The sequence below is a fragment of the Rhinatrema bivittatum genome, chromosome 8 (assembly GCF_901001135.1).
Source record: "Rhinatrema bivittatum chromosome 8, aRhiBiv1.1, whole genome shotgun sequence".
Taxonomy (NCBI): Eukaryota; Metazoa; Chordata; class Amphibia; order Gymnophiona; family Rhinatrematidae; genus Rhinatrema; species Rhinatrema bivittatum.
Window position 1 is genome coordinate 236,868,103 of NC_042622.1, and position 12,078 is coordinate 236,880,180.

General features: G+C 49.3%; 1 protein-coding gene across 2 annotated transcripts in view; it reads left to right on the plus strand.

Moving 5' to 3' along the window:
• The window catches only part of CPAMD8 (C3 and PZP like alpha-2-macroglobulin domain containing 8), a 510,164-nt gene that overhangs the window by 309,371 nt on the left and 188,715 nt on the right, over window positions 1–12,078 (plus strand). For both annotated transcript variants that reach the window (XM_029614183.1, XM_029614185.1), the window contains exon 23: window positions 3,139–3,190. In XM_029614183.1, the coding sequence (XP_029470043.1) occupies window positions 3,139–3,190 (52 nt within the window). The remainder of the gene's footprint in view (window positions 1–3,138; window positions 3,191–12,078) is intronic.

The window sequence follows — 12,078 nt, forward strand, 5'->3', positions numbered from 1 at the left end:
AGCAAAGTCAAAGTCCGTGTAAGCAATCCGAGGTATGAAGCAAGACAGGAACAAGGAGACAGGAACCAGGAGCGAACGAGGAACAGGAACGCAGGAGTTAGACGAATCTCTAGGAGGCAACAAGTACTCGACCAGCGAGGAGACCTGTTGCAAAGGCAAATACCGAAGCTCCGCTGACATCATTATCCAAGGCTGCAGCTAGGTTCCCACCGCGGTCCCTACTTAAACATCAGTGATGCGTGCGCCTAGGGAGGGGCGCGGCGCCGAGTAGCAGCATCTCTCCGTGAGAAGCAATGGACGTGGTGGCTGGACCGGGAATGCCAGGGACTGCAGCTGGGCCGGAGGCACCGGGGGAGGCCCGAGGATGGAGCTGACAGCCCACCGCTGCCAGCAAGGAGTAACCAGGAGCTGGAGTCACTGTAGAAAGGTGAGGGGGCCGTGCCGCAGGTCTGCCGCGGATGGCATGCATAACAGATCCATCCAGGTGAAATGATTCTGATGGTGCCAGAGTGGCTGAGGTGCCCGTGGTTTGCGGATCTGATCAGCCTAGCATGAATGCTTCAGTGAGGGTCGGGCATCTGCTAAAGCTTCTGCATCAAGGCCCCATATTTTCGGATCAAGCGGATCACTTCTGTCTCGTGGCTTGGCTTTTGAGTGCCAGCACTTAAGGAAGAAAGGATATTTGGAGGATGTTATCTCTACTCTGTTGCAAGCTAGAAAGACTTTTACCTCCTTGCCATATGTGAGGGTCTGGAGAGTTTTTTAGGCTTGGTGCATGGAGCATAGGACGGAACCTAGTCGAGCGTCCGTGTCGCACATTCTATCCTTTCTGCAAAGAGGGATGGTGAAAGGGTTGTCCTTTAACTCCCTCAGAGTACAGGTGGCAGCACTGGGCTCCCTTCATGGCAAAGTGCAGAGAGCAGCATTAGCGGCACATCCAGATGTGATGCATTTTCTCAAGGGGGTGAAGCATTTGTGCCCTCCTGTTCAGAAGCTGTGTCCTTCCTGGAGTCTTAACTTAGTCTTTAAAGGCATATGTGCGGCGCCGATGAACCTCTTAGAAGGTCTACTATAAAAGATGTCTCTTTGAAAGTGGTTTTCTTGGTGGCGATTTGTTCCGCTAGACAGATCTTGGAGCTTCAAGCCTTGTCATGTAGAGAGCCTTTCTTGAGAATTTCAGATTCGGAGGTCTCTTTGCGAATGGTTCCAGCTTTTCTGCCGAAAGTGGTATCATCTTTTCACTTAAGTCAGTCGGTGGAGCTCCCAGCTTTCCCAAATTTGGAGGCCATGGCGCCTCAAGCAAGAGAGTTGCAGTCTCTGGATGTCAAGCGAGCATTGATGCAGTACCTTATTGTGACTAACAGCTTCCAGGTGTCGGATCACCTTTTTGTACTGTGGAGTGGTGCAAAAAAGGGGCACATGGTGTCTAAAGCCACGATTGCGCAGTGGTTGAAGGAAGCCATTGGTTCTGCTTATATCTGTCAAGAGTGTCTGGTCCCAGTGGGCTCATTCTACTGCGCCAAATGTCAGCAAGTGTCACCACAAGAGATTTGCAGGGTGGCTACTTGGAAGTCTTTGCACACTTTTGCCAGGCATTATCGTTTGGACGTTCAGGCCCCTGAGGCCATGGGTTTTGATGAGAGTTTTCTTCGAGCGGGACCCTCACAGTCCCACATCGTTTAGGGAAGCTTGGGTACATCCCAGGAGTCTGGACTGATCTGGGTACGTATAGGGAAAGGAAAATTGGTTCTTACCCGCTAATTTTCGTTCCTGTAGTACCACAGATCAGTCCAGAGTCCCTCTCAGTTGATGAAGGGGGTGTGGAGAGTCCGCTCAATCTGTTATTGTAATTAATCTGAAGATTGACACTGGTTTTTATTAGTCCTGCATGTTTTTTAGTGTGGGCAAGGTTGCTGGTTAGATCTTTCCTCTTCCCTCTGCTTGTTCAGGGGGTGTTATTTCATTATTGGAATTGGTATGGTTGTTTTCTTGGCTTTGGTATAGGTCAATACTGAAGAACTGCAGGTGGCACACTCGGCTATGTACAGTGTCAGCAAAACTTTCTCTGTCTCCATCTGCTGGAAGGGAGGCAAAACCCAGGAGTCTGGACTGATCTGTGGTACTACAGGAACGAAAATTAGTAGGTAAGAACAATTTTTCTATCCCAGTCCTCTCTTTCTCTCGCTATTTCCCCAAATCCTGGTACCCACACACCTGTTGTAGAACATATGGCAGTATGGGCTTTGGGGTGGAATAAGGTGCCAGACAGTCCAATTTCATTGCTGACTTCAGCACAAGCTCCTTGTGCAGTTCCCTCCCAATTCTTGCAGCATTCACCCCTTTTCATGTCACTGCCCTCAGAAGCACTCACTTCATGCACTGCTCGCTAATTATTCATCAACTACATTCACCCCATAATCCTCTCACCCTCTTTCTGCATTCACCCCTTTTCCCATGCCACAAATTATTCTGGCCTGACTGGAGCTTTGAGTGACTCCTTCCTCTCCTCTGCTGTCAGATGAATCCCAAGTCATGGGACCACACTGAGCTGCTGGGCCTGGGGCTGTGTACACGTCAGCCCTTCCCCTCCAGAGTCCTCTGCTCCAGAAAGCAGGTGGAGTGGGGGTTTGGACAAGATGGGGGAGGGCTATCCTGCTATCCTGTCAGCTTCAACATCACCTCCTCCGATCCTCCATTGTTGCTGATTGTAGATGGGGGATGGGGAGGGGGTGAAGGAGCAGGGATAAGCAAAGAAAACTCTCTGATCCCTGCTCCAGCCCCTCCTTTCTATCTCTGCAGCAACCAGCAGCACTGTCAGTTCAGGGGAGGAAAGGAAGGCTGGAGCAGAAAGGCTCTTCTCTGCTCTGTTCTATTATGTGTGTGCTTCCTGCTCAAGACCCTCCCCTCCGTCCTCTGCAGAGCTACTCAGTTGCCATGTGGTCAGGAGGGCAAGCGCCACATTTTGCACATGAAAGAGCCACAGGTTGGCCACCCCTGCTCTATAACAAATGTTTTAATGGATTTTGTGTTTTCCTAACAAATTTGTAAGCCATTTTATAAACATTTCCTTAATTTGCACTGTTATATGTTGTTTCAAGCAGTTTCTGATTTTTGTTCTGCTGGTTGTGTTTTTTTTAGCCGGAGGGTTTACCCAGAGAATACACATATAGCGTGTTCTTCTGTCCTAATGGTAAGTCCTGGCTATTTTTTTAATGTGATACATTTTTATATGAAATGCTGATTTTTTTTTAATTTTTTTTTTTGTTGTTTGGCTGTCTTCCCACTCCTGGGCTTCCAACTGAATCAGAACCTTCTTTTAACCCACCACACTCCCATAGATTCAATGGAATAAAGCCAGGGCCAGTCCATCCTGCTGCTGATGACCTGGATCCATCTGGAAATTCTTCCCTTTTTGCTATCCCACTTCTCCTTTATTTGCTCAGCTGAGAGATACAGGTCATGCCTCTCTTCAGAGCTTTCTACAGGTGCACCCTTGACTCTGCCAGTAGACATCACTGGTGAGCACTGCACAAGACGTTCGCCCTGGGTCTGTGAGCGCTGCCCTCATGGTGTTACCAGCTTGTGCAGGTCCCAGGGACAGGATCCAGTCAGTGAATCAAACCTGACATTCATCCACAATTGTTACTGGACTATCAGACCGTGAAATCTCTGCCTTTCTGAAACCAATATTTGAGCATGTTATGTTTGGAATGAATGCATTGGTCAGTAGAGTGACTAGATTCCATGAACCTTGTGATACGTGATATGCTTTTATGGTTTGGGTTTTCTTTGTTTTTCATCGATAAGCAGGCTGAATTAACCATTACATGTGAGTAATGTCATCTGGTGGTCTCTCCAAGCTGGTAGAGCTTTGAGGATAATAAATAATGTTTTTTAATGTATTTTATTATTTGTGATGTTGGTTTTAATGTTTTGTTATTTTTAAAAATTATGAATGTTTGAGATGTAATCTGCCTTGAAACGCAGTCATGTGTAAAGGCAGAATAGAAATAATTTTAAATAAGTAAATATGCAGGATTTCCCATGCAGGTTTGCCTTGTGACTCTCCTCGGTCATTTATTGTCCTTAAAACCTTTATCAATTCAATATTTTTAATTAATTTTCTTCTTAAGTTGCCTCGCTACCTCTGTAGCCCCAACAGCAGCAGTTTTCAGTGCTAACAAACAAAAAAAATTCATACCATCAGTGTTGCGGTTTCTACCACTTCCCTCCGGTTAGGGCCCAAACCCGCCTACCTCCGCTTCAGGGATCACCGCATTCCGCCCGCTCCGGACCCCGGGGGCTTCTCTCACTTCACGTGGCGGCCGCCATTACATGCCTGCTTCTCTTCAGTCTCGCGCGCGCGCGAGGACGTCCATCTTGAGCACTCAGCTCCCGGAAGCCTGGCCCCGCCCGTGCTGCTGACGTGACGCCCAAGTCCCGATATAACCGGCGCTCAAACTCTCTCTCATCGCCTTGCAACGAGGTTCACAACTCCATAGTTGTTCTTAGTTGCGTTCCTGGTGATCTCCACGTTGCCTGCTTCTGACTCCAGTTTGCTTCTGACTCCGCTTCACCCTACTGCCTGCCTCTGACTCCGGTTTGCTTCTGACTTCCGCTTCAGCCTGCTGCCTGCCTCTGACTCCGGTTTGCTTCTGACTCCGCTTCTGCCTGCTGCCTGCCTCCGACTCTGGTTTGCCTTTGACTCCGCTTCAGCCTGCTGCCTGCCCCGACTCCGGTTTGCTACCGACTCCGCTTCAGCCTACAGCCTGCTTCAGCCTCCGGTTTGCTACAGACTCCGCAGCCGCCCACTGCCCTGCCTTCAGCCGGCCCTCAGCCCTGTACAGCCGGTCCCCTGCCTCCCGGGTACCTTGGACTTCCTATCCTTCTTGCTTGCTCTGGTCCCGGTCTAAGCCTATCTCAGCCCCTGGACTTTCTGTCTCAATTCCGAGTCCCGAGGACCCGGTGCCCTATGGGATCCTGCCGGGGGGTCCCTGGTTCCTGGGTGAACACCTCCTGCTTGTGGCTCTGCCCCCCGGCCTACCCTGTCTCCCTAGGTAGGCCGGCCCAAGGGTCCACTATCTCTCCAGCAGTGTCCAACTGCAACAATCAGAGTATAGCCTTCTATCCAACCATGTCCAGACAGAATAAGAAATCAACTACGGCGAGAGGTTTTGAAAGATTATGTCTCTCACCGACGGGCATGAACTGTGTTACTGATGTCTCAGCCAAGAGCAGGACCAGAAGTGTTACGCCCATCGGTCACAGACGGCTGCAACCGCTCTTGCTCACCTCTTTCTTTACAGCATTGACTCCGTTGGGTAGACTTGTGGCCTCTACCAGCTATCGCCGGCCTACCTACTCTCCCAGGCCTCTGTCAGCGTTCATGCCGTCCAGAACCACCATCTTGCCCTTGGAATCCCTTAGGCGTGCGTGCGCGCGCACGGGCCAGTCTTAAGCACATCATGGTGGGAACCTTGGGGGCGTCCCCTCCGGATGACGTCATCCCTTCAGGATACTTATGCCAGCTGGCCCTGCCTACCGACGACTTGGCAACGAGTTCCCTCATTGCTGAATCCGCTTCGCTCACTATGGACTTCCCGTTCCTGTGACTGCCTCTTTAGGTGAGATGCTCTGGGTACCCGCTCCTCGGGGGCCCTTTCCTCATATCTGGCTATCCGCTCCTTGGAGGGCCTAACACCTTGGATTGCTACCTGCCCCGTTCCCCGGGGTTTCTCTTGGAACCTTCGCTACTGTGAGTACCTCCGCTCTGCAGACTATTTCCGTCCATCTCTAGTGAGGAACCCTCATCGGTGTACCCTGCGCTGCGGACCACTACTGTCCATCTCTAGTGGGACCTTCATCGATGCACCCCGTGCTGAGGACCACTACCGTGGCATCGCTAAACGAGGAACCTTCATCGGCGTACCGCGCGCTGCGGGCCACTACCGTATCACCTCTACTGAGGAACCCTCACCGGCGTACCCTGCTCCACGGACCACTACTGTCTCATCTCTACTGAGGAACCTCATTGGTGTACCCCGCTCTGCAGGCCATTGCTGTTTCTTCACTACAGAGGTATTCCCTTTGGATATACCCCATCGCATAGACTCTTGAGACTTTCTCCTGCACTCCCTGCTCCACGGGCAGTGCCTCTCTATTTCTTAATAAAGACTCTAATCTATAGTTGTGTCTGTCACTGAGACATCGCCTCCCGATGGTGAGGCTCACAGGGCTCCTCCCTGTGGCCGGCTCCATCTCTCACCTCGGTCCAGGAGCCCATATACCTACAAATCTTAACAAGAAGAATTGCTATGCTTGTAGACGGATGTCCCTATGCTTTCAGAGGTCCAGGGCGTTTTGCACTGAGGAACTGTGTAAATTTCTCTGGAGTCACAGTAGGTCCTCCTCCCACAGGGCAGTCTCATCTGCTTCACCAGGAACAGAGTTGAGCAGGAGCTCCTTAAAGAATCCCCTATCTGCTTAGGCTAAAGCCATAGGATAGAGTTCTACCAGCCGCCCTGCACTAAGACAAAGCAGCATTAATCATTGGCGCCATTGCTGCCTATGTCAAAGAAGTACAAACAAACATTCTAAGTGGGGTGTATTGGCACTGTTGATGTGGTCATCATTGCTGCCATCAGCGTCGTCAATGTTTGTAACACATAGTGCACCAAATTGCCCAATGTATCTTCCACCAATGCAATCGATGCATGGTGCATTGAAGTACTTGATGAATGATGTGCTGAGGTGCTCAACGCACGAACCACCGATGCACTTAATGCATAGAACTCAGATTCACCGATGCATTTGATGCACTGATGCACTCGATGCACAACGCACAAAAGTATGTGGCCTCAATATCAATGCACCTACCCTGCACTCACATCATGCTCAGGATCTTATATCACAGAATCTCACGATGCATAGTGCAGGGACCCATGGCGCAGCTCTGATGCAACCAATGCAATATCTTTAACCTGCATCAGTTTCCTTGACACGTTTCTCTAAAGAACCATTGAAGCATTCCAAAGTATCCAAGGTGTCCAAACACTCAGCCCCATTAAAGCCACCAATGCATCCAACTCAGATTTCCATTTATTAGGCTGCTTTGCCAACACAGCTCTACATAGGCCATTCTATATCGGCAGGAGAAGGGGTCAGGTTGCCCCACCACTGCCAATAACCAGGGCACTCACTCTGCCTAAACTAGTGATGGAAGGACTTTGCCTGGAAATTTCAGAACCAGTGACCTCCATATTTCCACTTACTTCTAACAGGCCAGGGTACTGTTGTGTCCGTCAATTCCCGACGTCCTCTCTCCGCCCTCCTTACCTCTTTGGCGCCTCCCTCTTCATCTGTGGGAAGATTGGCTGCTACGGCGTCCTTCTTTTGAGGCCCTCCGGCGTCCCCGGACCAGCTAGAAGCTGCAACCCTCCATGTTTCCTGGAGGCCTAGGGGTGCGCGTGCGGCGCGGCCTCAGCTGAAGCCTCCAGGGTTCGCTGTTCCAGTATATGAGGGACTACAGCCCAGCCGGGCATTCCAGCTCACTACTGCCACCTCTGGTGGTTCAGTATACTGTCTAATAAAAGAACTAGTGTGTGTCTGTCTCCATACTCTGAGCTTGACCAGTGGTCCCTCTCGGGATCTTTCCTCGGGGGTGTGGTCATCTGCCACCGGTCCAAGGATCCACCCACAACTCTCCTAAATAATAGAACAGATTGCTACTTCCAAGCAGACTGTTAACTCTGAACTGAACAGATTGCTAACTCCATGGATCCGGCACAATTGAATGCCTTGCAGGCCAATACCGGGCCTGGCCCAGCGCATTATGGAGCAGCAAAATGCCTTGGAGAAACTTACTGCAACATTTCATCAGCTACACACGCAGAAGGTTCAAGGCACAGCCTCCAACCAAGAAGGTCAGTCACAGGAGGTAACTTTAAAGACTGCTGTACAACTGGCGGCTCCAATCCACTTTTCCGGAGAAATCCAGAAGACCTGGGGCTTTTTGAACCAGTGCTGCATGCACTTTGCCTTACAGCCGTCTCTATTTCCTATAGCTCTCTCCAAGACTACCTACATCCTTTTATATCTGGATGGTAGGACCTTGTCTTGGGCATCTACCTTGTGGGAACGCAAGGACTCCATTTTGCAGGACATAGAAGGATTTATGGACTTATTTAAATCCATTTTCGATGTCCCTGCTCGAATGTCTGTAGCCGGTTCTGCTTTAGTGGATTTGAAGCAAGGCAACAGATCATTGACTGAATTCGCCATTGAGTTTAAAGCTCTTGCGGCAGACCTATGCTGGAACCCCAGATGTCTCAAGACTCTCTTTTGCAGAGGCCTGGATTACTGTTTGAAGGACGAGCTGGCCGCTCGCCAAACACCTGACTCGCTGGAAGAATTAATATCCTTGGCTACTCGGATTGATCTACGTCTCCGGGACAAGGTGAAGGAACTCCGGCCTAAGGTGCTACCTGGGTTGAAACAGGCCAGTGCTGTCTCTACACCTCGGATGGTTCCAGTGGTCCCTGATGCCGATACAGATGAACCTATGCAAATTGGTCATGGACACTTGACTTCCAAAGAGAGAAGATTTCGGAAGAAGCGCGGCCTTTGCATGTACTGTGGTCAGCCCGGCCATGATGTCTTTACATGCTCCACTCGTCTGAATGCACGGATGGGCCAAAGTCCTACAGGAGGACTATTCTTAGGCCTTATTGCGCCCTCTCTTACGCTCTCTCTTCAGTCTCCTTGACCTACGGACCATTCACGGTTCAGACTCCTGCCCTGGTGGACTCGGGGGCAGGAGATAACTTCATTCCTAGAAGTCTAGTGGAATATTTGAGGATCCCCCTCATTAAGTTGAAAAACCCACTACGATTATCCTCCATTCATGGAGAGCCCTTACCGGGAGATGTGTTTTGCCAAACCGAATCAGTTACTCTCCCCACCGGAGCTCTTCATACGGAATCACTGTCTTTCTTCGCACTGGAAAAGGCTTGCACTCTATCATTCTGGGGTTACCCTGGTTGCAAGTACACCAAACCCAGTTTGACTGGGCATCTCTGGATCTTGCCCACTGGGGCTCAGAATGTCATGGGAAATGCCTTAAGGAGATATCGCCAATTATTGGCATGCCTGCGACTCCAGCAGTACCAGGACTGCCACTCCAGTACACCCCCTTCGGGGATATCTTCTCCAAAGAAGTAGTTGATATTCTTCCTCCACAGGACCCCTATGTCTGTGTCATACGACAGAAGTCCAGAACTGAGTCTCTGAAAAGCAGGTGCACTCTCTCTCAGCATTTGAGAATAAAGCAACATCGGAAGACATTGAAGAAAATCTCCAGAAGGACTTTATCCGACCATCTGAGTTGCCAGCTGGTGCGGACACTTGCTTTAGGGGAAAGGAAGCCAATACACTAACCAGTGAATGTTCTTCAGTATCTCCAGACGAAGATGATACTACTCCTAGTGAACTATCCTCAACATCTCAAGACTCATTTATCATCAATACAGAAATTCTCGACCCCTCCCCCCTTACCTAGCTCTCTATCATTGTTCATTGTAATTTCTGCCTTTACAGTTACTTGTAAACCGACATGATGTGTCCTACAAATGCCGGTATATAAAAGCTCAAAAATTAATAAATAAGACGAAGTAGAACTCAAAATCACAGAGATTCTGGATGTTCATAACAGAGGCAAGAATGTTGGTGGGTTTTGGCCCCGAAGTGATTTCTTGGGAGCCTCAGACCAATATCCTGGACAAAGAGATGCTTCGTCAGTTCCACCTCACGCATCCTTCAAAACCTAAGCCAGGTACCCGAAGAGGAAATCGTTCTTTGAAGGGGGGTACTGTTGTGTCGGTTCCCGACGCCCTCTCTCCGCCCTCTCTCCGCCCTCCTTACCTCTTTGGCGCCTCCCTCTTCGTCCATGGGAAGATTGGCTGCTGCGGCGTCCTTCTGTCTATGCCCTCCGGCGTCCCCAGACCGGCTAGATGCTGCAACCCGCCATGTTTCCTAGAGGCCTAGGGGCACGCGCGCGGTGCGACCCTGACTGAAGTACCGGCGATGGCACGAACCTCAGGGGCGTCCCCCGAAGATGATGTCACCCGCGACGGATATATAAGGTCTTAGAATTTGCTATCACATCGAGTTAGCAAGGAATGACCTCGGACTCGCTTTGACTTTCCAAGCTACTCTGCCTCCTCGGACTTACCAGGGGTACCCGCTCCTCGGGGGGCTCGCGCTCTCTCTTATTTTGTGGATTTCAGTCTGGAACCAGTACTCGCTCCTCGAGGGCCCTCGTTCCCGGACTTCTTCAGAATTCACTTCTGCCTGGAAGCGATCACTGTCTACTACATCTGTGAGTTACCATTGCTCTCTCAGAGCTTTCCCTGGAACTAGGTACTCGCTCCTCGAGGGCCTATACATTCCAGCTCCTGGGCTTCTATGAGACATTATGTGAGTTTTACCATCTGGTTCAGTACATGAACTCTGCATACCCTGCCTACTCACTATATTTCAGTTTCTCTACAGCTCAGCCTCCAGGGATCGCTGTTCCAGTATCTGAGGGACTACAGCCCAGACGGGCATTCCAGCTCACTACTGCCACCTCTGGTGGTTCAGTATACTGTCTAACAAAAAAACTAGTGTGTGTCTGTCTCCATTCTCTGAGCCTGACCGGTGGTCCCTCTCGGGATCTTTCCTCGGGGGTGTGATCATCTGCCACTGGTCCAAGGATCCACCCACAACTCTCCTAAATAATAGAACATATTGCTACTTTCAAGCAGACTGTTAACTCCGAACTGAACACTACTTCTGCAATAAAGGGCTTCATTGGATCAGGGTGCTGGAGCCAGGAGGCCTTGAAAAATGCTGCCTTCAGCTTCATGAATGCTCAGATGGCTTCCTCTGGCCAGTTCTTGTTATCAAATCCTTTTTTTTATGAGGGACATAAGTGATTTAGCTAGAGAAGAATAGTTATGGATAAATTGCAGGGCTTTGAGGCCCACAGGTTTCGGGCCATTCTTGGATAGCCTTCAGTTTCTCTGGGTCCATAAAGAGACATGATGAAAAATGTAATCCAGAAAGGGTAATTCCATTTGTTCAAAAGTGCATTTCTCCAGTTTAGCATAGAGGTTATTTTTTTGGAGTCTCTGAAGTACCAAATTGACATGGTCACGGTGCTGGGATAAAGAACGAGAAAAGATGAGAATATCATCTAGATATATGAGCATGCAGAAGTGAAGGAGGTCTCAGAAGATCTAAATGACCACATAATGGAACACGATTGGCGCATTTCAGAGTCCAAATGGCATTACCAAGTATTCATAATGCCCATTGCGGATATTGAATGCTGTCTTCCATTTGTCGTCTTTGCTTATACAGGTGAGATTATAGTCACTCCTTGAGATCCAACTTGGAAAATATCGTGGCTCCCTGCAAACAGCCATGTAATTCGGCAATCAATTGAGGTGTGTATCTATTCTTGCGGATCAGGCTCACTGATCTATAGTTTGCTGGATCGCTCTGGAGCCCTTTTTAAATATTGGGGTTACATTGGCCACCCTCCATTCTTCAGGTACAATGGATGATTTTAATGATAGTTTACAAAATTTAACTAATAGATCTGAAATTTCATTTTTGAGTTCCTTCAGAACCCAGGGGTGCATACCATCTGGTCCAGGTTTTTTGCTGCTCTTTAGCTTGTCAATCTGATCTACTACATCTTCCAAGTTCTTAGTGATTTTGGTTCAGTTCATCTGAATCATCACCCTTGAAAACCATCTCTGGAATCAGTAGCTCCCTACATCCTCATTAGTAAATACAGAAGCAAATAATTCATTTAGTCTTTCTGCAATGGCCTTATCTTCCCTAAGAGCCCCTTTAACCCCTCGGTCATCTAACGGTCCAACCGACCCCCTCACAGGTTTCTTGCTTCAGATATATTTTATTAAATTTCCATCAGAAAAATATTCCCTCATAAGGGCCTCCCATCGGGATATATATTTTCCGTCGTCCGGTGAGTAAAAATCACTGTTCCCGTCGGTACCGCTCCCACCGTTT